At 33.3% G+C, this 27788-nt stretch overlaps 2 protein-coding genes and 1 non-coding gene across 5 annotated transcripts; all 3 read left to right on the forward strand.

Annotated features, from left to right (window-relative positions):
• The first annotated feature begins 1603 nt into the window (after positions 1-1603).
• TRNAG-UCC (transfer RNA glycine (anticodon UCC)) lies at positions 1604-1675 on the forward strand. Its single transcript has one exon. It is a non-coding gene; the product is annotated as a tRNA-Gly (tRNA).
• Positions 1676-4599: 2924 nt separating this feature from the next.
• On the forward strand, positions 4600-11385 carry Faa (fumarylacetoacetate hydrolase). 3 transcript variants are annotated; one of them, XR_013027766.1, is made up of 2 exons: positions 4600-6930; positions 7657-11385. XR_013027766.1 is itself a non-coding variant. In XM_076499198.1 (2 exons), the coding sequence occupies exons 1-2, from the start codon at positions 4735-4737 to the stop codon at positions 7688-7690; spliced, it is 1290 nt and encodes a 429-aa protein (XP_076355313.1). In that variant the 5' UTR covers positions 4600-4734; the 3' UTR covers positions 7691-11385. The 3 variants fall into 3 exon arrangements, 1 of the variants encoding a protein (XP_076355313.1); XR_013027767.1 differs by having other exon boundaries at positions 4600-6204; XM_076499198.1 differs by having other exon boundaries at positions 4600-5990.
• Positions 11386-20804: 9419 nt separating this feature from the next.
• On the forward strand, positions 20805-27684 carry LOC143249406 (uncharacterized). The gene is made up of 2 exons (XM_076499202.1): positions 20805-20985; positions 21950-27684. The coding sequence occupies exons 1-2, from the start codon at positions 20916-20918 to the stop codon at positions 23224-23226; spliced, it is 1347 nt and encodes a 448-aa protein (XP_076355317.1). The 5' UTR covers positions 20805-20915; the 3' UTR covers positions 23227-27684.
• The last annotated feature ends 104 nt before the right edge of the window (positions 27685-27788 follow it).

Below are 27788 nucleotides of genomic sequence, written 5' to 3' on the forward strand. Positions count from 1 at the left end.
TTATATCTAAACAATATCAACTCGGCCAACAAAGGACATTACAGTCACGACTTGCTGTAACCCTTGCCTAGCATGGCCACGTGGTTAAAGAACTCGGCTCGTATTCTGAGGGTCGCGGGATAAAGTCCTTGTTACACTAAACATACTGGCCCCTTCAGCCGGGGAGAGAGGTAGTGCTTAAATGATGTTTAATGTTTAAGTGACGCCTACGATAAAATGTTAGTAATGTTGTTAGTCATAACTGACCAGCGCCCTTTGTTTCTCTGTGCTATCTTCTACTATATACCTGTATTGAACCTCAGAAATGCATTTTGATGAGAAACTTTTGGAAAGTAGTGTTATGCGCTACTTTACATGCTCTCAATATTTTTAAGCTACGTATTTCACCTTTTATTAATTACTAAAACTTGCAATATTACCTTTACATTTTGTTTTGTTTTTGTTTCACGTACACCATCTATAATCAAGTAGTTCACAGTAGTTTGATTTTTTCTTGTGTTTGTTCTCAACAGCAATGCCAGAAAAAAACTATACGATGAATAAGAACACATGAAAAATGACTGCATTACGTTTCTCCCTGCTGCTAATCATAAACATTATTTTACTACTTAGTATATTGCGTATTACATTTTTCTTCAATAAAGTTATATAAAGAATGAAAAACAACATTCTGCCTTCTGAAAGTACTCAGACTATTGGTATTTTTGTATTAGTATTTATTTAGTTTTGACCCATTGAAATTTCTTTGTTTTATTAATATAAAACCCACATTTAGTTATTAATGAGGTAAATAAGAAGCTCACCATAGCTAGTGTAAATAAAACTAACAAATGAAAATAGTTTTTAAAAAATGAAGTTTGAAAAACTCATAGTAATTCATAGCTTTTAAAAGTATATATTGATTATTAAAATATTATATATATATATATAATGCCATTCTCAAATATCTTTATACTTCGAATGATAAGATTTTGATGAACATTCTGAGTCATTATGCTCTCCCAATCATCAGACAGGGCATGCAAAATAAATAAACAATTAAAAACTTTACGTCCATAGGAAGAAGAATGATTCTAACAATAGGAAATGTGTAAATAAAATATTGTAAACTCATTCAGATATTAGATTCCTTCTTTAAAGGAACATTCAAATTGAGTGAATCCTGAGTTCATTTATTATGTTCATATTAATTTATTTGCCTTTATTATCTAGTAACAGAATATTGAAATCTCTCAATTAACAATATAAACATCAACTGGAAATAATAATGCCAAGTATTTTTTCGTTGCTTTGGTTTCCACAATAAGGTAATAATTCCCTTGTATATGTTGTATGCCTGTGTGTCACGTTTTCTACCTGTTTTAATAATATTGAATATTTTGGTTGAGTAACTTCTGTGCTGTAACGGCGATAACATGTTGTCTAGAATGTGTTTTAAAATTATGTTGTCACAGATTATTATTTCTTTGTTCTTTATAATGTTTCATAATAACAAGTTGAATGGGATAATTAATTGTAATACAAATAAAAGTCAACAGATAGCATTGTTAAGGTTGGCTATTTGAAAATGGGAATTAAAAACTGAGACAATCAGGTCTAACATGCGACGGTGGTATAGTGGTTAGCATAGCTGCCTTCCAAGCAGTTGACCCGGGTTCGATTCCCGGCCGTCGCAATGACAATATTTTGGAGGAAGAGGTCAAATGTACCTGACCCTCCTGGGTATTTAACAACATCAACACTCAAATACCCACACAGTCAACTTGGAACGATGATCATTCTTAGCACGGAAGTCGAAGAGTGTAGTAGGATTGTAGTTCTACGTACGTTTGTAATATAGCACGGACAAAACGAAATTATGGCTCGCACGAAACAAACTGCAAGAAAACAACTGGCCACTAAAGCTGCCCGAAAGAGCGCTCCAGCAACAGGAGGTGTAAAGAAACCTCATCGTTACAGGCCAGGAACAGTAGCCCTCCGTGAAATCCGTCGATACCAGAAGTCAACTGAGCTGTTCATTCGAAAACTACCTTTCCAGAGACTGGTGAGAGAAATTACCCAGGACTTCAAGACTGACCTTAGATTCCAGAGCTCTGCTGTCATGGCTCTTCAAGAGGCCAGTGAGGCGTACTTGGTGGGTCTCTTCGAAGACACTAACCTCGAGGGGAATGAGCCTAAATGGAGATAGAGGTATTGTAACTTACCCTCGCCAATGATCAGGTCTACGTATGCAAAATTGATATTTTCGACATTATTTTATGGAAAAGATAACTATTGTAAATCAAACATCCTATCTTGCTCTTCACATTATGTTTTGTAATGTTTTATTGGTGATAATTACATGAAGTATTTGTGGAGAAAAACAGCTAAAACCCATCTAGTCAACCAATCACTGTTTACCATAGGTCTTTTGTGGGGAGTTGATTGTTAGACTATTTTTTATGAGGGAAGATGTTACATAAGTTTTAATATAGCAGTTCAGGTCACTGTTTATTACAGATTTTTTTTACTGGGAAGGTGGATGTTATGAGTAGTTTTAGTGGAAATGTGATTTATAAACACTATTTGATAAATCAGATCAATGAATACCACAAACCTTTCTGCAAATATTTGATGTATTCTGTTTAGTTAACGACATTAATTGAAAACATTTTTGATTTTTTGAGTTGACAAATCATTATTATACTGATTTAATCAGCTACATTTCTAGAGGGACAGCAGCTGATCGTCACCACTCACCGTCAACTCTTGGACTGTTCTTCTCTTAACGAATAGTCGGATTTACCATAACATTATAACGCTACCACAGCAGAAAGAGCGAGCATGTTTAGTGTGACGGAAATTCGAACCCGTGACCCTCAGATTATGAGTCGAGCGCCATAACCACAACCACCTGACCATGCTTGGCCTAAGTCTTCACGTATAATTAAAGTAATAGCTCTATCTTATTGAAAATGAAATTATTTTCTTTAAATTACTGAGATAGATCATCCAAATTAAAGGTAAAATTGTTAACTTTTATTTGCACTTTTATACTTATTAGTTTAGTATTCGCCTACTGCCTCCGTGAATCTTTTTTCTCTAGCACCTCGTATTTCTTCAACCAACCAAACAATTTCAAAAACACACGCCATCGTACTTCAGTCGCTTGTGACCGGCAGTGGAAAATAGTTAATAAATAATGCGTAAAGTTAAACTCAGAACACGTTGTCAGTCTAATTGTACTGTAGTTAGTGAAATGTGAATGTGACAATGGTTTAGAGAAAGAAAGTACTTCCATAAATGCATCTACGTCACGGTTATTAACTTTTGTTGTGTGGATGTACAATGTGATGAAAAGAGTTTTGTCATCTAATTCTTATTCAGAAGGTCCACGGTTGGTCAGCGGTAAGTTTCCTGACTTACAATGCTAAAGTTTAGAGTTCAGTTCCCTGCGGTTAACGACATGCAGGAATTCCATTGTATAGCTTTCCCCTAATAAAAACAACAGCAATTAATAAAACGTTAGTAATAGTCGCTAACTAGTTGTATCTTTTTAAACTGGACGTGACATCAAAAACCTCAAACAATTTAGCATGAAGCCAAATTATATTAGGCCTGGCATGGCCTAGCGCATTAAGGCGTGCGCTTCGTAATCTGAGGGTCGCAGGTTCGCGCCCGAGTCGTGCCAAACGTGCTCGCCCTCCCAGTCGTGGGGGCGTTATAAAGTGACGGTCAATCCCACTTTTCGTTGGTAAAAGAGTAGCCCAAGAGTTGGCGGTGGGTGGTGATGACTAGCTGCCTTCCCTCTAGTCTTACACTGCTAAATTAGGGACGGCTAGCACAAATAGCCCTCGAGTAGCTTTGTGCGAAATTCCAAAACAAACAAACTAAATTATATTATGAAACTATATTAACCTTACGGTAAAATTTTGTAATATTTAATTTACCTGGTTCTTAAAGCATGAAATATACCAACAGTACAAGTCTTTGAGAATAAAAAATAATTTTTTATTATCCGTACACAGTGAGGCTGTCTAATAAATTTGGAGAAATTTTGTCTTGTTGTTTTGCATATTGTCCGCCAAATTAATATTTTGTTAGATTTTAACACAGAAACTTCATAATTAATATATTAACTAAAACATTATATGTGCTTCCATATTAAAATAAATATAAAAACAAAATTATAATAAGCTGACAGATATATAAAATAATTTTACTTTGTTTATCGTGCTTGTCTTGAGCGTAATAAATTTTATTATTCTTTTCTACCGTTTCGAGACTTTTAACTATATTTATAAATATTTGTATACAATTTTACCAATGTATATGAACTAACAATATTTAAATATTAAGGAGGCAAATTTAGCCTTGCAAGTTTAAGCGAAGATTCATTGGATGATGGTAGATGCCAGTATTACTTTAGTCTTACGGTAAGCTTATGGACATACAACACTAAACTCCGAAATTCGATTTCCTGCTGTAAACTCAGCACTTAACACAACATAGCTTGCGATAACGCAGACACAAAGCAAAGTTTTACCATTCCTGAAACAGATTATTTTTTAATTAGCAGATAACTTGGCAAGGAAGCGAGATGGCGCTGTTATCCACGTGGTATATCAGGTTTGCTCATTCGTCTTGATACGTAGTTGGTGTAGGTCGAAACTTGCTAGTCGAAGAAACTGCAACTGTAGAAATTTTGAAAAAGAGTTTATTGTAGTAAAAGCAGACCCACATATTTTTTTCATTATGAAATCGTTTATCAGCGTTACTCCAGACTGCCATTTTCCTATCCAGAATTTACCATATGGAGTATTTTCAACTTCAAATGACCCACGCCATAGAATTGGAGTTGCTATTGGTGACCAGATTCTAGACTTGAGTGTTGTGAAACATCTTTTTGACGGGCCACTGATGCGTGATAAACAACATGTTTTTGAAGCTTCAGTCTTAAATCCTTTAATGGCACTGGGTAAAGTAGCGTGGCAAGAAATACGTGCTAAAATTACTGAATTATTGTCTTTAAGTGTTCCAACTTTACGAGATGACCTAGCTTTGCGTAAGCATGCATTTGTTTCTCAAAATGATGCCACGATGCATTTACCGGCAACAGTTGGTGATTATACTGACTTTTATTCATCTATTGATCATGCTACAAATGTTGGAATAATGTTCCGCGGAAAAGAAAATGCTTTAATGCCAAATTGGAAGTATCTCCCTGTTGGTTATCATGGAAGAGCATCGTCAGTTGTTGTATCTGGTACACCAATTCGAAGACCTAATGGACAAACACGACCAAATGATTTAGAACCCCCAATATTTGGTCCATCCAAGCTACTAGACATTGAACTTGAAATGGCCTTTTTTACTGGGCCATCGACTAAACTTGGTGTACCCATTCCAATAAATCAAGCCCAAGATTATATTTTTGGAATGGTATTGATGAATGACTGGAGTGCACGAGATATTCAGAAGTGGGAGTATGTACCTTTAGGTCCATTCTTAGGCAAAAATTTTGGAACATCAATCAGTCCATGGGTGGTTTCAATGGAAGCTCTTAAACCATTTTGTTGTGTCAATGTCAATCAAGATCCTAAACCTCTTCCTTATTTGCAGCATAGTGATCCATACAATTTTGATATCAGTTTGCAAGTAGCCATAAAGCCAGAGGACTCAGAAACACAAACTGTTATTTGTCAGTCTAACTTTATGTATTTGTATTGGACCATGAAACAACAACTAGCACACCATACAATTACAGGTTGTAACATAAATTCTGGAGACCTTTTGGGTTCAGGAACCATTAGTGGACCAATTCCAGGCTCATATGGATCCTTACTAGAGTTGACGTGGAGAGGCACCAAACCTTTAACATTGGAAGATGGAAGTACTCGGAAGTTTCTCAAAGATGGGGATGAAGTTATCATTACTGGTTATTCTCAGGGAGATGGTTATCGTGTGGGATTTGGATCATGCACAGGAAAAATCCTTCCTGCTCTCCAGTTGTAAGTTTCAAAGGTGTTAAGTGTTTTAATGGAAATGTTTATGAAAAGTGTGGTGGTTGGTGTATAATAAAATATTTTTGCATGAGAATTAATAAAATACATATATATTTGCATTTTGTGAAGTGTCTGGAATGGGAAATAAAGTTTAAGATGGAGATAGTTATCATGTGGGGTTTGGATCATGCACAGGAAAAATCCTTCCTGCTCTCCAGTTGTAAGTTTCAAAGGTGTTAAGTGTTTTAATGGAAATGTTTATGAAAAGTGTGGTGGTTGGTGTATAATAAAATATTTTTGCATGAGAATTAATAAAATACATATATATTTGCATTTTGTGAAGTGTCTGGAATGGGAAATAAAGTTTAAGATGGAGATAGTTATCATGTGGGGTTTGGATCATGCACAGGAAAAATTCTTCCTGCTCTCCAGTTGTGAGTTCCAAACATGTTAAGTGTTTTAATGAATTAATAAAATACATATATATTTGCATTTTGTGAAGTGTCTGGAATGGAAATAAAGTTTAGAGAAGGTGTGGTGGTTGATGTTATAATAAAATATTTTTGCATGAGAATTAGTAAAATACATATATATTTGCATTTTGTGAAGTGTCTGGAATGGTAAATAAAGTTTAAGATGGAGATAGTTATCATGTGGGGTTTGGATCATGCAAGGAAAAATCCTTCCTGCTCTCTAGTTGTAAGTTTCAAAGGTGTTAAGTGTTTTAATGGAAATGTTTATGAAAAGTGTGGTGGTTGGTGTATAATAAAATATTTTTGCCTGAGAATTAATAAAATACATATATATTTGCATTTTGTGAAGTGTCTGGAATGGTAAATACTATTTCAGATAGAAATGAAGTTATCATTCCTGGTTATTCTCAGGGAGATGGTTATCATGTGGGATTTGGATCATGCACAGGAAATATCCTTCCTGCTCTCCAGTTGTGAGTTCTAAACATTAAGTGTTTTAATGAATTAATAAAATAAGTATATATTTACATTTTATGAAGTGTCTGGAATGGTAAATAAAGTTTAAAGAAAGGGATGCAGTAACCAGTCTCTTAATTAGAATTTTTTAAAGGTCACTTGTGTTTTAGTCTGATTTCCTATGCACCAGTCATCTATATTTTATCTCAACACTCATTTATAATATTACCAATAACTTAGCTATAATCTTATGTTTTCTAGTAGTGCATCATAAAACTAAGATCCTTTTAAACTTGTGTAACTTAGTGTTCTGAAGTATTGGATTAGAAATATTTGAGTTATCATGACTGTGCTGTTTTTTAAATCATTCTGCAGCTGTGCCTTCATCAAAGAAATGTTGAATATAGTTTCAGAACTTTAATTTTTACCAATAAGTTTCATTGTATGAAAACTTTTTTTTTAAAGATCCATAGATATTAGGTATGTATGGATTGCAGACAGTTATGACTTACTTAGAAATACCTATAATATGGAAGATTATTTTAAAGTACATTATTGTGTAGATTTTATTTTCATAAAAAGAACATATGGTCAAAATTAACAGTAAACACCATATTTGTATAACTCTCTAAAGATGGTGGTGTCAACGGTGTATTAGGTTTTAAGAAAATACAAAAGTTCTTTAATAAATATTCAAGTTATAAGAATATGTTTTGATATTTTTAAACTAATTTTGTCTATAGGCAGTATCAGCTGAAAGGGGCATCTAAACTGTGAAGATTCACATTTTCCATCCTCAGACAAAACAGACTGTATGATGTACAGTCTGTAGATAGCAAAACACCTTATGTTATTATGAATGATAATAAAACGGTTAAAATATAAGTAATAGCATTTTGATGTAATTAATTAGAAACATTTAAGTTATAATGACTGTACCAGTTTAAAATAAATTCTGTTCCAGCTGTATGTTTATCAAAGAAATTTTGAATAAAGTGACAAAACTTTATTTGTGCTGAGAAGTTTCACTGTATAAAAACTGATTTTTGTAAAAAAAACTTTATAGGTATTTGTTGTATACAGATTATAGAAAAATATGATATAATCAAAAATATCTGTAATGTGAAAGTTATTTTTTTAAAGTACATTACCATATGGATTTTGTTTTCATAAATGTAAGTATGGCCAAAATTATTAATTTAAACACTATATTTCTATAATGTAGCAAGGGTTATGATGTCAACAGTGTAGTTTTAAGAAAATTCGACAACGTAATAACTGAACAAATTATAACAATATTTATGTCAAAAGAAAGGATTTGGGGGTCATGTGGGTTACATTCTGCTCAAACTAAGCAATGAGGTTGAATCTCTTTGGGATTCTGTTAGTGGCTATAAAGAAATAACATGTTTAGTTGAAATTTGTTACATGTCAACTGATTAAATTAACACTACTGTGAAATGAAGAACATAGCTGCTAATGAGACTATAATTATGGGAGATTTTTAATTTTTGGCATATAGATTAGGAAATGCTTGAGTCAAGTCATGAGGGAGAAGGGTTTTACAAACCATTTAGGGAGAAATTAGGAAATAAAAAAAATGAAAAAATATTGGCTAAAAATATAAAAAAATAAATAGTAAGGATTTCTTTCAATACATTAAGAGCAAGCAAAATGTTAGAATGGGAGTAGGGGCTATGGAGAATGACACTGAAATGCTGATATCTCATAATTATGGGATGGCTGTTATTGAATTTTAATTTTTTCAATGTTTCCTAATGAAGATTTAAGACATATTTATTATCCTGAATAGTTACAAGATGACCACATTAATTTTTAGCTTAAAAATACAGAAGTTTAGAGAATGATAAATGATTCCTCTCCGAGGGTTTTAAAGGTGTTTAAGGATTTGATATGGAGCTACTAATTTCTCTAAGTCACTGATTAGTAGGCCGATGCCAGAAGATGATAAGATGACTAATGTTACTCCTTATTTCAAAAGAAGTTATAAAAAGTGGCCTAGTATTTATCCACTTTAGTCATACATCAGTAGCTGGAAAAGTTTTTGAAGGTCTGATAAAAGATGGCATGAAAAGTTATTTAAAAACTGTAAAACTTTGTTAAATAGTCAACATATTTTTACTAAGGGAAAACCTTGCCTTGTTGATCCTTTTACATTCTTTACAGAGGTTAATGCTTATTTAGGTGAAAATGTAGTGAAAGGAGACAATCTTGGCATTCTGGCAATCTTGGCAGTCTCATAAACCGTCCAAGCAACGTAATGTTGCTAGTGATAGTACAAATAGAAATTTAGGTTATTAGCTACAGCAATATTGAATACAAGTCTAAATGTGTCATAATGTCATTATATAGATCATTTATTAGACCATATTTGGAGTAGAATGTTCAATCTTTGACTTCTTATCTTAAAAAGGACATCGGATAGTTGGGAAAATGTTTATAGGATAACACAGGAAATAGATAGGTTGTGATACAAGGCTAGGTAAGTTCTCTGCAGCTGTTTTCTCTTGAAAACAAAGCATTGGAGAAGATCTGGTGGAGTAGGAGTCATCTTAGCTAAGACAATTTTATTTTTCTAACATGGTGGTTGGCCTTTGGAGTGGATAGTTTTATGCTGTGGAAGATGCAATTAATTTAAAATGGTTTAAGGAAAAGGTTCATAAATATTTGAGTGATAAGGACTGGCTTTGAATACTTTGCTCTTATTTTAGAGGTTAGTATATTGGATGGGATGGTCTAGATGGACCAACAGATCCCTTGTTGCCCTTAGTTTGTACGTGTAAATATAAACTAGGATGATTTTACCCTTTATCTTTGTGCTAAACAGGTCATATGATGTGCAACCTCTAAACGTACATTCCTGTACTATTATTGAAATTACTATTAATAATAAAATAGTTAAATATTTCTCAGTAGAAAACACAAGCACCACTTAGAATGAAAAGATTTTGTGTTCTTAGTCGGTTAGTCTTTTATTAAATATAATTAACTACAATAATTCTTGTACTGCACCTGTTTGAAATTATGGATAGGCTGAGGAAGTACTGAAGTTACAAAAGACGTTTATGTTTATTTTTTAATTCAGCCAGTTATGATCGTCTTGTATAGCCACCTCTTAAAACTTGAGGTTTAATCCGGCTTAAGCCTTAGGAAAGTGTTTCATGGTTATCATAATAGCAGCTGAACATTTTGTTCTGCCCTGTGGTTTTAAGTAAACATAATACTGTAAGTTACAGCGTTGTTGTAAAACATTTCTATATGGCAATACGTTGAAAAGTCATTTTATCAGTTACTCATATCTGTACATTAGTAATTTAGTTACGATTATCTAACGTAGTTTGTTTTTACTAATTTTGGATTATAGTTTTAGTTCTGTATGTTTAATTGCAATTTATGAACAAACGCCATTAGTGCAAAATTTTGTGTGAAAACATTGGTATTACCTAAGATCTTGATATATGTACGCTTAATATATATTACTTTAAAATATTATTAAACCATAAAAATACTTTGTACTATTTTTATATGGTTTTATTTCATATCTTAAGTACCACAGCTTACGTCTTTACATATTTCTTTCCATGACAATTCGCTTTTGTTTATTACTCTTTTAAGCTATGTTTAGTAGCTTGCGAGAGTTAGTTTCATTATCGTAAGATAGATAGATTCGATTTTCACAATTTGATGCACCAATCTAACACAGATAAAATACGTATTAGTATGGGTTGTTGAGTTACATCAGAAATTAATACCAGAGATCCACATTAATATGAAACCTAAACCATTTTTGAAAGTCTCGATTTGCGCAACATGCTAGAATTGCCAGATCAGCGAAATTCGTGTGTTTGTTATGCTCACGTAGTCGTATCGAAAAGAGATACGCTCTCCTCGCAGAAACTTGTTTTTTCCCTTAACCCGTGGGCTGTGTTTTACAAGATGTAGGGAGACGTGAAATTATATTCATTGAATATGATTCAGATATATACAGGAGTCCAAGAACGAGCATTATATTCCAGTTGTTCCTACAATTGCATAAAACAGTTTACATGTTTATGGCTACTTTTCTGTATGAATAATTAAAAATCAGTATCGTAAGTCTTGATATACCATAATTTTTTTCTCATTCCTGTTGTGAAAACGTTAACAAAATACGTATATTTTTATATTCTAACATTTTGCGCATCATATTTCCTGTATATTTTATTTTGTATGTTTTAATTTCTAATATTTTTTCATACTATACTTATATTTGTACTTGGAATGTATGCATTATTGGGTGTATTATTATTCTTTTGGATTACTTTGTTATTTGAATATGTATGTTTAATAAATATTGTATATGAATACTTTCAGGACTGTATGCCATATTTTCAGTTAACTGAACATAACGTGTATTGGTATTTTTGTAAAACATTTGATGAAAGTTTCATAATAAAAGTTTTTAAACCGTTTCTTGTTGATATTTCATCAAAGTTATCATAAATTGTTATTTAAAATTTCATTTCACACAGAATAACTTAATTGATAAAGTATACAATTTTTCATTGTGTTCTAGATTATTAGTACTGACACCAAATGAAAAAGATTATGGAAAAGAAAGTTCCGTTAGATAACAGCTTTTGCAGAGATTGTCGATATTTTTAGTACGATACAAAACCTTCTGTTGTTGTGTGATGAAAACCATTTTAGCGTGGGGTTCAGAAAACAAATAACTTGTATCATCAGAAAATAACGGTTATATTTATGTTGAAATAAGCTTAATGTATATCCAGGACCTGACCCTTCAAAAAAAGGGGTCATATTTTTGGGATATGTTCAGGTGCTCCTCCCATATATGGTATATGTGTTGTTTTTTTCTGATTGGCTATGCCCTGTATAGAATTTGTAAAGAGGAGCTGGTCAGCAGTACCAGTTATTTATATCCTTATTTCTAAATGGTATCGCAGTGAGATCTTAGTTTAAATAAATTGCGATTACGAAGCATTGCCAAAAGCCAATGGTCAGTTTTCAACTGATTATAAAAAATTATATATCAACACAAAGATCTTAATGAAACCTAACTAATGGTATAATTCGTTGTGATGTGATAAATGATAAAATTGGCAATTTTGCATGCACGGTTACTTTCATTTTATATATACATGTTTACATACTGACATCGATATACATAAATGACATTCTTTATATGTACATGTTTACATACTGACATCGATATACATAAATGACATTCTTTATATATACATGTTTACATACTGACATCGATATACATAAATGACATTCTTCATATATACATGTTTACATACTGATATCGATATACATAAATGACATTCTTTATATATACATGTTTACATATTGACATCGATATACATAAATGACATTCTTGATGTTTTATAAAATGCACATTCCAACTTTTTTTCAAATTTATCTGGATTTCATTTCAGGGCTGAGCTCAATGGTTAGCGTACTGGACTAGGAATCTGTAGCTTAATCCTGTTTACGCAAAGCAAAAAAAAAAAAAAAAAAAACGCACTTTGCACTGTAGAGGCGAGAAGACGTTACAAGACTGAGGATCAGACGCCAGTGTAAGATGAGAATAGTCCTAACATGGGTTGTCTGTGCGATAGAGTTCTGAATTTCAGTGCTTGCGATACCACAAAATATTCCTCGCACTTTAAGCTGTGAGTGCATCATAACAGTGATAGTCAATTCTTCAGCGTGGATAGGGCTCTGCTAACAGACTGTTATGATATTATTCGCATTAATAGCACTTTACAGCAACTTGCTTAGAAAATATCCAAAACAATACTGGCATTTCATAGTCTGACTGGCTTTGACAGTACTGGTTTCTTGAGAGTAAGGTGCAAGAGACAGTTCTGGAAACGCCTGATTTCAGAATATTAATTGCTATTCTTGACTGAAATATCTGGGGAACAACACTATATAATGCTAGAAAATGTACACAAAAAGTTAAAATGTTCTAATGTTTGTAGAAATCTCTTCACATAACGGATGTGAATTCCTTTCAGGTCAAGCTTGGCTGTTTTGCACACCAATCCTCATGATAGGTTCTGTTAAGCAACCTAAAAAATTGTACTTGAGCTTCTCAGGTGGGGGTTATATTCATGTAGCAAAGAAAACGGACCATATATTGAAGCGTGCAGCTGTCGTGCCGAAGAGGACTGTCATTGTGTACCACTTGAAGAAAGTGACAGAGTTGAAAGTACAGAAAATTGAACCAACGTAACATAATGGCACGAGATTCACTTGCATAATATCTTCAGATCGTAAACTAGTATCACAGTTTCATTTACATACGTGCTACAAATGCAATGAATCACATGCAAATAAATGTTTTGTTTAATTTGATAATGGTTAACTTCTGCCGATGCCATTGATATACACTATGTTTATATTTGTACCCACTACATAAAATAAACAACCTGAAGAACTCCCACCCCGGTGACTCAATGGCTTACAAGTCGAGTTTGGAAATCCACTATGTGCAGAGAACAGATTGCTCAATGTGTAGCTTTGAACTTAATGACAAACAAACAAACTGAATATTGCTTTTGTTTGTTTGTTTGTTTCTTTTGAATTAAGCACAAAGCTACACAATGGGACTATTTGTGCTCTGCCCACCACGGGTATCGAAACCCGGTTTTTAGTGTGTAAGTCCGCAGACATACCACTGTGCCACCGGGGGCCCTGAATATTATTACACTGTAACACGAAAAAATATATCCAAAGTAAAATTTTTGTGTCGTTAAGCATTGTTTTATTTCAGAGTGAAAAAAACACGTTACAATGTAATATTATATGTTTAAATATTGAACTTATATGATAATAGTACACATCTTTAAACTGAAGCCAAGTAAAGATAATATAAATCAACTGCAGTAATCCTTAATCACAATTTGAATTATATTGTCAAAATGTTATTGTAGCTTCAGTTACAAATGAAGCTATAAAACAATGACTGGTTTCCCAGCCCATATCATCTATAGGGAATAACCATTCAGAAAATATCCACCAACCAGTTACGAAAGTGGAACCTAAAAATTATTGACAATGTGTGATTACTACGATGCTCTGAGAAAGTTTTGTCGCACATCAAAAATTCAAATTCATATCAGCCGCAAATCTTGTCCAACAACAGCAGTTATTACTGGGAACATTGAAAATCTGAAACACTTTTTAAATGCTCATATTGGCTTTAGCACGATAAGTTAAATTGACTTTGAATATGCAGATCGGCAAGTCACATGATAATAAAAGTAAATGTAACGTCTTAGTGAAACAGCATGTCGGTTGTATGATTCCACAAAAATGATCACTTTTGAGAATGTGACAGCACTTTTTGTTGCAAAACATTCTTACACACGCATTATAAAAATGTGTTCGTATCGAGAATTTATAATTTTAAGACTGGGATATTTCCTCCTTTACGTCATCAGAAAAAGACCTGCTACCAGTCATATCCCAACAGTAGTAAACAACAAAGTGTAGCGTCTTGTAACAGGTGGGAATTCATAAACACAATGATCAAAACCAAAAGTTGTCCACGTGCCCCAGGCTACAGTATGCAATATAATTTTTAAAAATCTCTGTATGAAAATATGACTCAAGTCACGTGTACTCAAGTTGCTTCTACCACATTAGTTCAACTGTTGCATATCCCAAGAAGTACTATACCATATGAAAACATACTGGTCAAATAAAGTATGTGTTTTTGCAATACACTATTAAAATTGATTCTGGGAAACTATAATCCATACAGTGCATTGATTATAAAAAATCTTCGTGGTGTTTTGAACATGGCAGCCGTATGATAGAACTATTTGCAATGGAAACTATGTTGAACAGCTGTTCTCAAAATTTAAGGTCAACAGGAAGAGTATGACCAAACTGTAACAATGTACCGAAGTACCAGATTACTGTAATGTAATGTACTCAATTTATGCAGAAGGATGGTGGTAGAATGATCAAGCTTAACAAGGTTTTATTCTAACGAATCAGACAAGGAGTGGCTCAGTGGTTAGTATGCTTGTAAATTAGAAAGTTCATGGTTCGATCTCCATATATTGAGGCTGAGTACACTATAAGAGTGATTGTCAAATTTCGTTACTTGATTAGAAATAGATGGCGCACAAGATGAGGTTGGGTCCTGTTTACAAGCGATCTTTCCTGGGTTTTTCAAACTGGTGGCCACAGGAAATTGGTTCTCAGTATCTACAGATTCATTAAGTGGGGGACATCAGTCTAGATGTGGAATGTTCTGAGAAGTCTTGTGCTGAGAAAGGTTAGAAATTAAACTTCTACGTATAACTTTTATGTAGCTTTGTACGAAAATTATAAAACAAGGTACCATATAACGTGTGAAACTTCCAATGCATTTCCAGTTCATGTAGCTACTGAACAAGTAGGCGTTAACTTATCTAAAAAGTTCTGTAAAGTGGTAGAAATGTCATATGTTCCTGAATATAATAAAAAATGTAATAACCCTTCCAAGAATATGTTTATAAAAATGTTATGATGAAAGGAAGTTACCAGTAGTTACCTTATTTTACTTTCTCGCACACGTATATACTATCCTTTGGGGGAAGGGGACATTCGAAGTCAGTTTTTGAAAACACTTATTAAAGATAATTATTTTGTATTACTAACGAAAGAAATTACATCAATTTGAAAGTACCCGAAATAAATTTTTAAAATGAAGAACATTGTAGCTAATCGTGTACTAAGGAACCTTATAATTGTTGAAAAAATACCCTTGTTAATGTTGTCTAGTTATTAAAACGTTAAAAGTGGAAAAATAATAACGAATCAAGCACATCATACAGTGGTGTGATAAAATGGTTTATAGAGGAGATTTTTTTTCCCATTTTCCACATTCATAGATCTTTCAAAATCCTGCATCATACATAGAAAAAAACAGTAAGCTTGATATTTTTCATATAAACATATGTTTAATGAAGTGTAGACCAGTAATGAGAAAGAAAACAGAAATATCCATTTATTCTTTGTTCAAAAACCTTCAGTGTTTAAAAAGGAAGCTAGCTTTTCCATACTTGGCATTGTGGTATTTTCATTCAGCTAAGGGCCCAGCATGGCCAGGTGGTTAAGGCATTCGACTAGTAATCCGAGGGTCGCTGGTTCATATCCCCGCCACACCAAACATTCTCGCCCTTTCAGCCATGGGTACGCTATAATGTGATGGTGAATCTCACTACTCATTGGTAAAAGAATAGCCCAAAAGCTGACAGTGGGTGGTGATGACTAGCTGCCTTCCATTTAGTCTTACACTGCAAAGTTAGGGACGGCTAACGCAGATAGCCCTCGTGTAGCTTAGCGCAAAATTCAAAACAAACCAAACCATTCAGCTAAGTTGATTTCCCGAAAGAGGATATTAGGTACACTATATAATAGGAGGTTTGGCAAGATAAATTCAGAAGTATTTCTAAATTTCCTTGAAACTAAATAAGTATGGCAAAAAATAAATGAACTGAACACAAAATGTGATACACAATGAAAACACAGTCTTTACTGATATCACAACAACAGTGTGTATGCATGTGTTATACGCTAGACAATCACCTTTACTGGAATTGTAAAGTAAGCTGAATCTATTCTTCTCTTTTAATAATTATTTTTTAAAACTGATTTACTAATTCAATATGATGTTTCAGATTGTTTAAATTTCACATGACTTAATTTAATCGGTAATGCTATATTTATTCAATACCACTAGCGCTATCTACGTGACTGGTCATTCTCATTCAAACATAATGAGGTAACTGAGCTCTACTCATCCCTGGTGTTGAAGTCTGATTTTTAGCGTTGTAAGTTCTCAGAGTTACCACTGAGTCACCATAGAAAATAATGTATATATGCCGTTGTACTCTTAGATGAACTGAAAATACTTTTGAGCTATTTTGGATAATGGATTATGGAATAATATTAAAAATGCTTACTAACTAAAACTATGCTAAATGAAAGAGTAGACAAAAGGAGATAAACAAAATGAGCAGTTTTTAATAACACATTAAACATGAAAACGATGTGCCTGCTTGACCACAAACGGTAACTTCTCTATGAGGGTCGGGTCATACTTGAGTAAAACAAAATAAATGCGAGACTTCTACTTAACGAAAACTTGCATTTACCTAGTGTGTTTGAACTACCTTGTAATTGGTCATTCTCATTTCACATAGGTGGGCCATAACCTCTAGTTACTACTGTACAACCATTATAATACATTGTCGTCGATGTCCTGAAACAAGGTTATTCTAAACAAGGATAACAGAGAGTACCGACTTTGAAAATAACGAAGAAATACAGATAAGCTGAGACATGGTAAACTTGACGATTTTCTTGACCACGTGTGATGTGAAAATCTAAACATATAACTAACAAAGAAAAACGTCAGAATGAATATTAATGCAACAGAAACCTGTGGTATATTCCTATACCATATTTCCAGTCTTCTTTAACTTATGCTTTCTCCAAGCTGATAATTATTTTTACAACCAATAAACTTTGAAATCAATAAATGTGTTAACCCTTTCTAGCTTCCAAACACGTACACATCTCACAGACATCACAATCCTTAAATAATAAAATATAAAACTGCAAAAATATCCTTAAAGAATAAATTTATACATGAAAGTAATCCTTCGAACTTGATTTACAAATAATTCATAGTGGTAAATGTAGCACCTTCATTTTACAAGAAATAATTTAAAATACCTTACAATCAATGTAATACACTTATATCAGTATACATAACAAAGAAAGATACAATTATAAAATTTAAAGTAAACCCTTTTAACAAACATCCAATACAAATATTTAAAAATCTATCCGTTAATACTGAATCCAAATAGAAACATATATAATGACCTTTAGCAAAGGAATTACATTTAATTGATCCCTTAACACTGATCATTCCCCTTTAGAATGGTATAGTCTAAAACATAGTGTAAGCATATAAAATAAAACAAAAGTGAAACCCTTTAATGCGATGAACTTCTCACAGTTACACACAAGATATAACCTAGTACAGTCCTTTGTAAGACATTACACAAAGATTGATAAATTACTTACGTGTATATCAGAGTCCTTTAACAAACAGGTCATAATCATAACTTCCACACGATGCAACATAAACCATTCATAAAACAAAATATTATAATGTTTCAATACTCACAAAAACTTCAACAAATTATGTAAGCATATTAACGCCCTTTATAGCAAACTAAAACAAAAACACTATAAAAATAAGTATACACATATATGTATAATGAAACATTTTTTAAAATATATACGTATTCACACACATGCACACACTGATGGGGTGAAGAACAATTGAATAAAACAATTACATGTATCGTCACTACACTGTGTATCATTATACATAAAAATAAGAATAGAATTCCATCACTCCGTAAGAAGAAGTTCCCTTTTCCTCAACAACAACAACAACAACACCTAGCTAAAGTTCTAACAGGATTCTATCCAGATTTTTGCTACTCTGCTAGATCATGTTATTGTCTCAAAATGTTGTATAAAACATTGGAGAAAATCACTGCTGGCTCAGAAAGCAAATGTCACACACCCATTTCAACTCTGTTATCAAATACTTGAGGCCCAGCATGGCCAGGTGGGTTAAGACGTTCGACTCATAATCTGAGGGTCGCGCGTTCTAATCCCTGTCGCACCACACATGCTCGCCTTTTCAGCCGTGGGGGCGTTATAATGTGATGGTCAATCCCAGTATTCGTTGGTAAAAGAGTAGCCTAAGACTTGGCGGTGGGTGGTGATGACTAGCTGCTTTCCCTTTAGTCTTACACTGCTAAATTAGGGACGGCTAGCACAAATAGCCCTTGAGTAGCTTTGCGCGAAATTCAAAAACAAACAATCAAACACTTGATTATCTTCTATTCAGTCTAGCAAATTATCAGTACACTAGTTATCTCAGAAAGCAAGGAACAATATTTTCTTTCAGTTATCAAGCTAATAGCAAATTACACAATATGTAATATCCCATGGACAGGGTAAACCAAAATGTTGTTGCTTATCGACGCTACGGTATTCTCAGGTAAACTGAAAATACCCTGTAGTTTTATCAGATAAAAGAACACTGGTATTTGAAACTACATCATTATAAGCAAACTTTTCCAAGTTTGGTAACAGGTATTACCAACTTAAACAGCAAAGTAACATAGATAACTCGAAAAAAGAACTAATTTAATGATTTCCCTAGATCAGTGTTTTTCAACTTCGTGAATGATTCACCCAAGAGTTAATAAGGTCAGGATCAAGGTGAATCAGAATGATTAGATGAATGGTAGTTGGAACAAGTATTATAAATTATACAACTTTTTTTATTATTTTCTGTTAACAATCTGCAGATTATGACTGTAGCACCCAAACAACTAGGTCATGCAGGCCTATGAGTGTGTATGATCTTATCTGTTTTCAATCACGAACTTAAGTTAAAACAACCCAAGTAAGTCAACGCCCCCGACTGATTTATCAGCCTGGTTCTACATCGGTTTTTAGTCCATGTCTGGACCAGGGAGGGTCAAGTTCAATATTGATTTATTACTCCTGATTCACCACGACTTAAATGCACCTAACTAACCAAAATGAGTAAACTTCCCTTTGGAACAGATGACCAGTGAAAACACAACAGTCGGTGTCAAGTTCTGGTATTGTTGTTTACAAAACGCATGTTGACGAGTTTTTCTCAATTTATAGAAAAAGCATGAGTTTATTTTCAAAAATAAGCAAAGAATGGCTATCAAATATATATTAGACAACAAGAATACTTTCACAGTCTTATTAAATAAGAAAAGTAATCCTCGTTTCACTTGGTTAAGGTCATTTTTCCTGTTTGACTCATTTTTACAATTGATGTGTTCAGTTGTCAATATGTGGTGATCAGGGATAGGCAGAATAAAATGATTAAATGGCTTAACCTCCTATCTCTATATAAATGTTCATTTAATAAAATAAAATTCCCCCAGTGGCACAGCAATATATCTGCAGACTTACAATGCTATAAATCTTACTTCGAAAAGAGCACAAATAGCTCATAGTTTAACTTTGTGCTTAACCTCGAAATAACGAACCAATAAAAAAATAATGTTGAAAATCGACGCCCGATACTGTAACTACACATGACAAAATTTTATTAGTTCGTGATTCGTTCGCAATAACTTTCGACATCAGACAGACACCACATAATCCACTTGTTTTAAATAATATGCTGAAAACAAGTTAAATATATGTGTTAAAAACAAATTATCACAGTTGAATCTAAAGCTTTAAATTTTTTAGCTGCCTTTCCTCTTGTCTTACACTACTAAATTAGGGGCGGCTAGCGCAGATAGCCCTCGAGTAGCTTCGCGCGAAATTTAAAAAAACAAACAAACTCAAATGTTAAAAATATAAAACAAAAATATATTTCATTTTTCACTGATATATTTCTTAAACATATTGGGAAAAATATCATTATTCGCAAATAAAAAGTAATGTAAGCTTTGGTAAGTAAAAGTGAAGTATTAATATCAAGTTTAAAAAATTAAAACTTTACTGTTGTGCGTTATAATGGCCAGTTCTCTTTTTACTTATGACGTGTCTTTAAAGACACAATAATAAATTTCTCGTCGAAAACATGGTCACTTATAACTTGTCGTAAATTATCAAGATGTTCACGTTTATTGATGTTGATTTACGTTACTGCGTTTATTGGTTGAGAAATAACAGGGGGTTCGAGGGTTAATTACGTCATGACGTTCCCTTTTCAAACCCCCGATCTGTACTGCACAAGTAGGACATCCTTATTAGATGATCAGTTCGTTTGGAAATTTGTATCGATAAAGAAGGAAAGGTTTCGTGCTTCTGTAAATATATTAAAATTTATTTCGCAAACAATTTATCCATCTTACAAACTAATAAAAATCATATATATAAAAGAATGAGACATATGTGCTTTTTCCTCGTTATTCTTGGCTTTGGAAGAATATGTAAAGCTTTACAGTTTTCGGGTAAGTGTTGCTTGGTACTAAGTTGTTCAGGAAAATTTTGTATATATATAGTATCTAGTAACTTATTTCAAGTATTTATTTAATATTATGTTTGCATATAGTATTTATATCTCGATATTACAACTGAATATATTTAGAACAAAATGGAATAAATTATACATCAATTATGGGTCCATCTCTAAAGTAAGAGTTGCATTCCACTTATCAATTTCGTTAAAAGAAACCCCTATCTCTATATATCATATATTCTCTGTCAGACACAAAATTTCCCACTTGGTTGTAGTCTCCATTCTCGTTGACATGTTAGTTTTTATAGCCATATTACATTATTTTAAAGTTATGTGTTATATTTGATCCTCCTTTTATAACTTTTTTTTTAAGTTTCTGAATAACGTTAGAGTGCAGTAACTTCTACAAATACATTTCTATTAAGTTAAACAAAAATGGGAGTTTATTATCCTAAACATTCAATTTAAAACATTTAGAAGTACAAAGCTACATAATGGGTCACCTGGGCTCTGCTCACCAGGGGTATCAGAATCTGCTTTCTGGCATTGGACCTCCCCCTTCCCACAGAAAATTAGAAACATAATTATCTATTCATTCAAGATAGGTATACGAATTTACAAAGTTTTATTATTATTATTATTATTAACTTAACAATTTCACACTACTTTACACCCTGAAAAAATATCTGCGGATCCCCTATAGGTGTTAGGTTTGTTTTCAAAGCAGCCTTTGTACAGTTTAATTGTATCTTATTTCCATATATCCGTTTCTGCAAATAAGTTAACAAATCATAGTATTTTGTGAAACACGAATTATGATCCTGAAGGTTGTTACGCTAATTACAATATACATTGTCGTTTTCGCAATTTGTATCGGACATACATGCCCTGCCACCAAGTGTCTGAGACATAACAAAATACATAGAGGTAAAAAATGTGTTTTCCTTTTCAAACAGATGAAATTTCAAATGGATCTGAACGAAGTCGATACCGGAGGCAAGTGGAAGAAGTACTGAGTTCCCGTCTTCAAGAATTTTTAGGTAGAACTCGAGAAAATGAAGATGGTACGTTCAACCCTAGCCAGATTATACAAAAATTTATTCACGATCCACTTCAGATTCCAAATTTTAATGTTAGCAGCGACACAATGTTTTATTCCGTAAACGGTCAACTGTGGGATATGAAACTGCATGGACTGAAAGAGTTGATACTGCAGAGGGGTCGAGTTAACCTGGCTACTATGGAAGCAAGCGTAAAGATGTTTGTACATGCATTGAAGTTGGAAGGAGAATATGTGTTAGATGGGTCAATAACATTTTTCTCAATTGATGGAGGTGGTGGAGGATTTTGGATGAATATTTCAGACATTGTTGCTCTTGGGCGGGTAAAATTGAAGATTGTAACTGGAAACCAAAGTTTAGAAGTGGATTCTGTTCATATTGATATCGAAGTGTCCGATATTCAACTACATTTCGATAATCTTTTTGGAGGAAGAACTTGGTCAAGTATCAGCAATAGTCTTCTTAACCAGCTCAGTGGGATGATTTTTGATCAGGTGAAACAATCAATACTGGAAGAAGTAAGGGAGAGTCTACGCAAGGAACTGAATACACAGTTACATCAAATTCCAGAGGGTTTTATCAATTCTGGGTCAACCACCATATTTGATGACACACTGAAGCGAGTTTCCATGCACTTAAAGCAAAATAATATGGACCCCTTTAATCTTCCGGATCACAAAGAAGTTTTTCGGAAAAAGTTACTCTTTTTTCTCCTCCATGGCGAGGCTCGAATCTTTAATGGTATTTTGAGTGGCTTGTCCACTCTTCATCGGACAGGAGACGTATTGATAACCTATGAAGATAATGCTGTTATTGTTGAAGTCAATATAGGTTTTAGCAATCTCACAGGAGGTTATGATTGGTCAGCTAAGCTCATGGGTATTGGTCCTAATGGGCATGCTTCCCTCTCGATTCGTTCTATTTCAGTATATCTGCAAGTTAGACAAGAGTTTCAAACCGGTAGCAAACCAATTATTAAAGCGTTTAAAATCGCAAAAATCCGCCATCTTTGGGTAGATGTGCAAGGTTTAGGGACAATGGATTTAGTTCTCCAGATAATTGTTAATCTCATTACAAATTCACTCAAGATGACTATTGCTGATGCAATAACTGGCCCAGTGCAAAAAACAGTACAAAAAGAACTCAATTCTTTACCAATAGAAATAATATAATAATTCTATACTTTTTCAATGAGGTATGGAGGAGAGGTAGAAGCAAATAAGTTAGTATTCCATTTTGATTATGATCCGAAATGACATGTTTTATCAGTTGTTACTATCGAACTTACAAACACATATACAAAATAAAAGGCTTTACAAATTAACTGTAGCTTTATGTAATGTAAACTGAGCAATTAAAATAATGCAGTCTTTTCATGAATAGTAGTTTTCTGTCAATGCTAATTTTGGTAGAAAATTTGTGAACAATAACAACAAAATAGACAAATTAGTAATTTGAACAGTAAATAAATTTGACAAAGTAACTGAATCTATGTTTGTTTTTCTTTAGAATTAAGCACAAAGCTACACAATGGGCTATCTGCGCTCCATCACCACAGATATCGAAACCCGGTTTTTAGCGACATGAGCCCACAGACATATCACTGGGGGATTTGAATTCGTCTCTGTAAACAAACATTCATAGTTATAACACTATTAGCCTTTACCTTTGCAAAAACAAAGTCCAATTTTCGTAAACACTCGTGTTATTGTAGTTTTTATGCTTTTTATTGTTGTTGTTAATTCTGAGAACAGCAAAGCGTATAACTGGTTAAGGGCCCGGCATGGCTAAGCGTGTTAAGGCGTGCGACTTGTAATCTGAGGGTCGCGGGTTCGCACCTCCTTCGCGCCAAACATGCTCGCCCTTTCAGCTGTAGGGGCGTTATAATGTGACGGTCAATCCCACTATTCGTTGGTAAAAGAGTAGCCCAAGAGTTGACGATGATGACTAGCTGCCTTCCCTCTTGTCTTAAACTACTAAATTAGGAACGGCTAGCACAGATAGCCCTCGAGTAGCTTTGTGCGAAATTCAAAAAACAAACAATAACTGGTTAATAAATGTAATTTAAAAAAAAAAACTTTGAATAAAAGGTAATTTTAAACCGTGTAAAATGTATGCCGAAAAAAAAAATAAAAACGAGGTTAATATTTATTACATTGCAGTAATTTAAAATTTATTGATATAAGTGGAGCTTTATTAAATATAATAACTGTTTTCTGTTTATATAAGTTCCCCGTCACACCAAACATGCTCGCTCTTTCAGTCGTGTTGGCGTTATAAAGTGTGGTCTATCCTACTATTCGTTGGTAAAAGTGTAGCCCAAGAGTTGGCGATGGGTGGTGATGATTAGCTGCCTTCTCTCTAGTCTCACATTGCCACATTAGGGATGGCTATCGCAAATAGCCCTTGTGTAGCTTTGTGCGAAATTCAAAACAAAACAAACGAAGTCTGAAATATTTGCGAAATTATAATCCACAGAAGTCTAGCATGCATTGTTTGCTGGGCGGCTACACGCTTTAAAACTAAAAGGAAGAGAATTAGGAGTAATAACAATACATACTCCTTTAAATTAAGAATGTTTCGTTGTAAATCAGTTCATTTCGCCAACATATTAATATAACTTATTCACGTCGGAATATTTCGTTTCGTAACGAAGTTTAATTTCTTGTTTTAAAACTACGTTAACTTTGCCTTGCACACATACTTCTCAGTCGTGACCTTTAAAATATTCATAAATGTTTTTGTTTTTCAGTGTACTATAATTCTGTATCTATTTACTGAACGAAACCATATAAGTTGCTTTATCTTCAGAATAAAATAGTTTTTAAAGTTTTTTTTAGTTAAAACGGATTTGCTTAGAATGAAGGTACTTAGTCTACACTATACGCACAGTTAGCTTTTGAATTGTACTTTCTGCTCCCGAGTCTACGGATTTACGACGTTAAAATCAGAGGTTCGATTCCCTCGGTGAACTCAGAAGATAGACCAATGTGGCTTTGCTATAAGAAAACACACTCACTATACTTTCTTTTTACCATCAAAAAATGGGATTGAACTTAACGTCAGTCTTCATTAAGATCCTTGCAAATTATATAGTTTTATTATTAAAGTAACTTTCAGTAGTTACAATAATAAGTAGCACCTTTTGAAACAAGTTTCATTCTTTCTGATTCAATTATCCGACAGCAAATACTAATTCAGCTTTTGAGGTGAGTGAATATTGTTTGTTTGTTTTTCGAATTTCGTGCAAAGCTACACGAGAGCTATCTGCGCCAGCCGTCCCTAATGTAGCACTGTAAGACTAGAAGAAAGACAGCTAGTCATTACCACCTACTGCCAACTCTTTTACCAACGAAATAATGGGATTGATTGAAACATTACAACGCTCCCAGGGCGAGCATGTTTGGTACGACGGGGAATCGAACCCGCGATCTTCACATTACGAATCAAACGCCTTAACCCGCCTGGCCATACCAGGCAGTGAGTGAGTAATGTCAGTAACAAATATAAATTAAATACAATGAATTTTCTAATTGTTTATCCCTAATTTTAAACCGACTGGCTAGAAAAAAGGCCACTAGTTGACATCCTCACTGAAAAATAGTATTTGGCCATTACTCTTATAATGCATCAACGTTCCCGAAATTCAGAGAGTGGTTTTGTTTTAATATGTTAACGTGACGTGAACCTTAGACCTTCAGATACTTTGTTACTCAAAGTTATATAGAATGTTCTGTGTAATTGAAATGTTAACTTTTAATATTTTCCATATTCACTAACCACTGAGAAACGTTCGGCTTGAATTATTTAATTTTTTCCCTCAGAAATATTTTAAGTTTTCGTGTAATTGAAGATTAATAGTTTACGTGCATTAAACTAATAGAATATTTCATTGCATTAAGAGAAAAACAAAAAACGCTACTGTCACATTTTCATTGGTTGTACATAATATTCTACCAAAATAATTTAGAAATGATAATAAATCTGAGATTTGTTGAAATTAAAGTATCAGTAGTTGATATGTGTAAAGGTATTTGTTTGAAGTTAAGCAAAAAGCTACACACTGACTATTCGTGTTATGCTCAGGGTAGGTATCGAAATCCAGTTTATAGCATTATAAGTCTGCAGACACACACATCGTGACCTATGGATCTTAGGTTATAATCCATTATGAAGATAGCATTCCTGATTCACTTTAAGTCTATTTAATCATATAATTAATGCTAAAGTCTTTAGTCTAAACATCTGAAATATGTGGCCTGTATAATACAAATTCATCACAGCAAAACTTTGTATAGGTGTCTGGTTAGACCACATTAAGAGTACTGGGTTCAGTCTTGGACTCCTTACCTTTGGACACGCTACATTATCTACTTCTGCTTCCAGGACAATTTTCTTGCAAGGTATTGCAGTGATTCCTTAATTGTGATCATGGATATCTTCCATTTCAATTTTTTTAATACAGTAGTTGGAAAACCAAGTGCATTCCATGTAATAATGTCCTGTGCTTATACATCAACAATAAGTTTCAGGTGTGAATGCATTTTCTTAGGAACCTGCATAGCATTCTGATAAAATAGACCTCACTCCATGCTTATTACCATGGTGTGTGTACATGTGTAGGTTCTGAGATACAAGAAAAAATTGAAAGCTCACAATTTTTCTAGACTTTGAACAATTTTTTCTTGTTAATATTTTCCTTGAATCTTTGAGCCCTTTTTCAAATTCCCTGATTCTTCCAAGTTCATGATCACTTTGATTAAAGTTAATTCTGCTTTTCTTTAGTCAAAAGTTAACAATGTTATCTTGAATAGCACTGATTAAGATATGAAAAATTATAAACAGATAAAAAAAAACAGGATGTCATCTGAAATATTTCTTCAGGTATAATGACTGTATTTTTCAACTGAAAACATAAAAAGGAATTTATCAATCTACGTGTCCTTTTTTACAGTGCATCTAATGTACATGTAATAAAACTGCTGACATGATGATATGAGTGAAATAAGCTGTAAATGAAAGAGAGTCAAATAAAGCAGGTGTGTTGAAGCAGACCACAGGTGTGTGTGATGTAGCTGTACTCTGAAATTATTTTAATATCTAAACAAGGTCCAATGATGAACAAAACCTTTGTATAAAAAGAGATCTCACTCATGAGCTCAGACTAAAAACATAACTAAGTCAGTTAAACTTATAAATTGCTTTAGCCTTATAAATTTAAACTTTTGTATCTATTTAAATGCCACTAGTATACAAATCACATGCCGAGTAGTATGGTTGTATACAAAAAGACCGAAGCAACAATTGTCAGTTTAATTCTTCTTCATTTGTCACATGTATCTTTATGATAAGTCATTATAATAAAAAAAATCAGTCTTGTAAGTATTCTAAATATTACATAGAAAAATGCTTACTTGTCATAAGAACTCATTCTTTCGTACAGCTGGGTTTAATCACAATGATAAGTCTCATAATAACAGTTTGTTTATGGAAATATCAAAATGTTTTCTGTTGCTTCAGATGTAGTTGTAAACATATAGTGGTAATGCAATATATTCATACTATAACTTTGTTTAACATTAATATAGAGTCTGAATCAGTCCACAAGGATTATGAGAGTCCAACCAATGGTGAGTTGTGAGTAGGTTAGCTTTTGGATAGAATATCTAGAAATAAGATAGGTATTCAGTTTATTCTACTGTATTCATTGAAGTATATAAATCTTACTTTTTTT

This window comes from Tachypleus tridentatus, chromosome 4, assembly GCF_004210375.1.
Source record: "Tachypleus tridentatus isolate NWPU-2018 chromosome 4, ASM421037v1, whole genome shotgun sequence".
Taxonomy (NCBI): Eukaryota; Metazoa; Arthropoda; class Merostomata; order Xiphosura; family Limulidae; genus Tachypleus; species Tachypleus tridentatus.

Excerpts from the sequence above, each read along its gene's own strand:
- Faa (XM_076499198.1), top strand. The coding sequence starts at position 4,735 with ATGAAATCGTTTATCAGCGTTACTCCAGACTGCCATTTTCCTATCCAG. Across the intron at positions 5,991-7,656 it reads ATCCTTCCTGCTCTCCAGTT|GCAGTATCAGCTGAAAGGGG; the intron begins GTAAGTTTCAAA and ends TTTTGTCTATAG.
- LOC143249406 (XM_076499202.1), top strand. The coding sequence starts at position 20,916 with ATGAGACATATGTGCTTTTTCCTCGTTATTCTTGGCTTTGGAAGAATA. Across the intron at positions 20,986-21,949 it reads TAAAGCTTTACAGTTTTCGG|ATGAAATTTCAAATGGATCT; the intron begins GTAAGTGTTGCT and ends CTTTTCAAACAG.